Below are 651 nucleotides of genomic sequence, written 5' to 3'. Positions count from 1 at the left end.
GGGGGATGGACGGACGGACGCCGGCCACCGCCCACTGCCCCTCACCTGCCCACACCACCAGGCCATGGACCCCCCAGCAGATGATGATGACGATGATCGTGGACCCCCCGACACCCCCAGACTCCACCGGTGTATCAGCATCCCCCCCGGCCTCCTCTGTGATGCTGCATCCATGGGGGTGTGAGGGGAGGAAGGGGGGCATGCTGGTGGAGAAGCCCCCCAGCGCTGCCCAGACCCCCATCAGGGCGCAGTGCGACCCACAGTGGGGCCTGGACAGACAGACGGCCTGGGCTGATACTGAGGGGGAAAGAAGGGGACTCAGACATTCCCACCATCACTTGAACCCCTTGAGCCAGATCCTGTGGCCACGGTCCCCAAGTTGGCCTTGAGCACCCCAAAAATGTCCCTGATGATGCCCTGACCCACTCCACAGCAAGAGCACCAGGCTCAGCTCTCCATGTGGGGTCAGATTCCAGCTGCCCCCTCCCCCCCGAAAAGGGGCAAGGGAGGGCCCTGGGGAAGGGGTGATATGGGGGGGACCCCTGTTCTGAGTGTACTTGTGCTGACCCACCACCCAAACCCCCTTTTCTGATATGGGGGGGCTGAGTGCCAGCCCGGGGCTGGGCACTTTCAGGGTGCTGCTGAGTGACC

General features: G+C 64.5%; 1 protein-coding gene across 1 annotated transcript in view; it reads right to left on the bottom strand.

The window, feature by feature from the left end:
* Nucleotides 1-241, bottom strand: part of DES (desmin) — a 5762-nt gene extending 5521 nt beyond the window's left edge. The window contains exon 1 of the mRNA XM_009884144.1: nt 46-241. Coding sequence (XP_009882446.1) covers nt 46-241 — 196 coding nt within the window. The remainder of the gene's footprint in view (nt 1-45) is intronic.
* Nucleotides 242-651: the final 410 nt, after the last annotated feature.

This window comes from Charadrius vociferus, unplaced genomic scaffold (assembly GCF_000708025.1).
Source record: "Charadrius vociferus isolate BGI_N301 unplaced genomic scaffold, ASM70802v2 scaffold1020, whole genome shotgun sequence".
Classification (NCBI taxonomy): domain Eukaryota; kingdom Metazoa; phylum Chordata; class Aves; order Charadriiformes; family Charadriidae; genus Charadrius; species Charadrius vociferus.
Note: the sequence above shows the minus strand (reverse complement) of the source record. Positions and strands in the feature narration are given on the sequence as shown.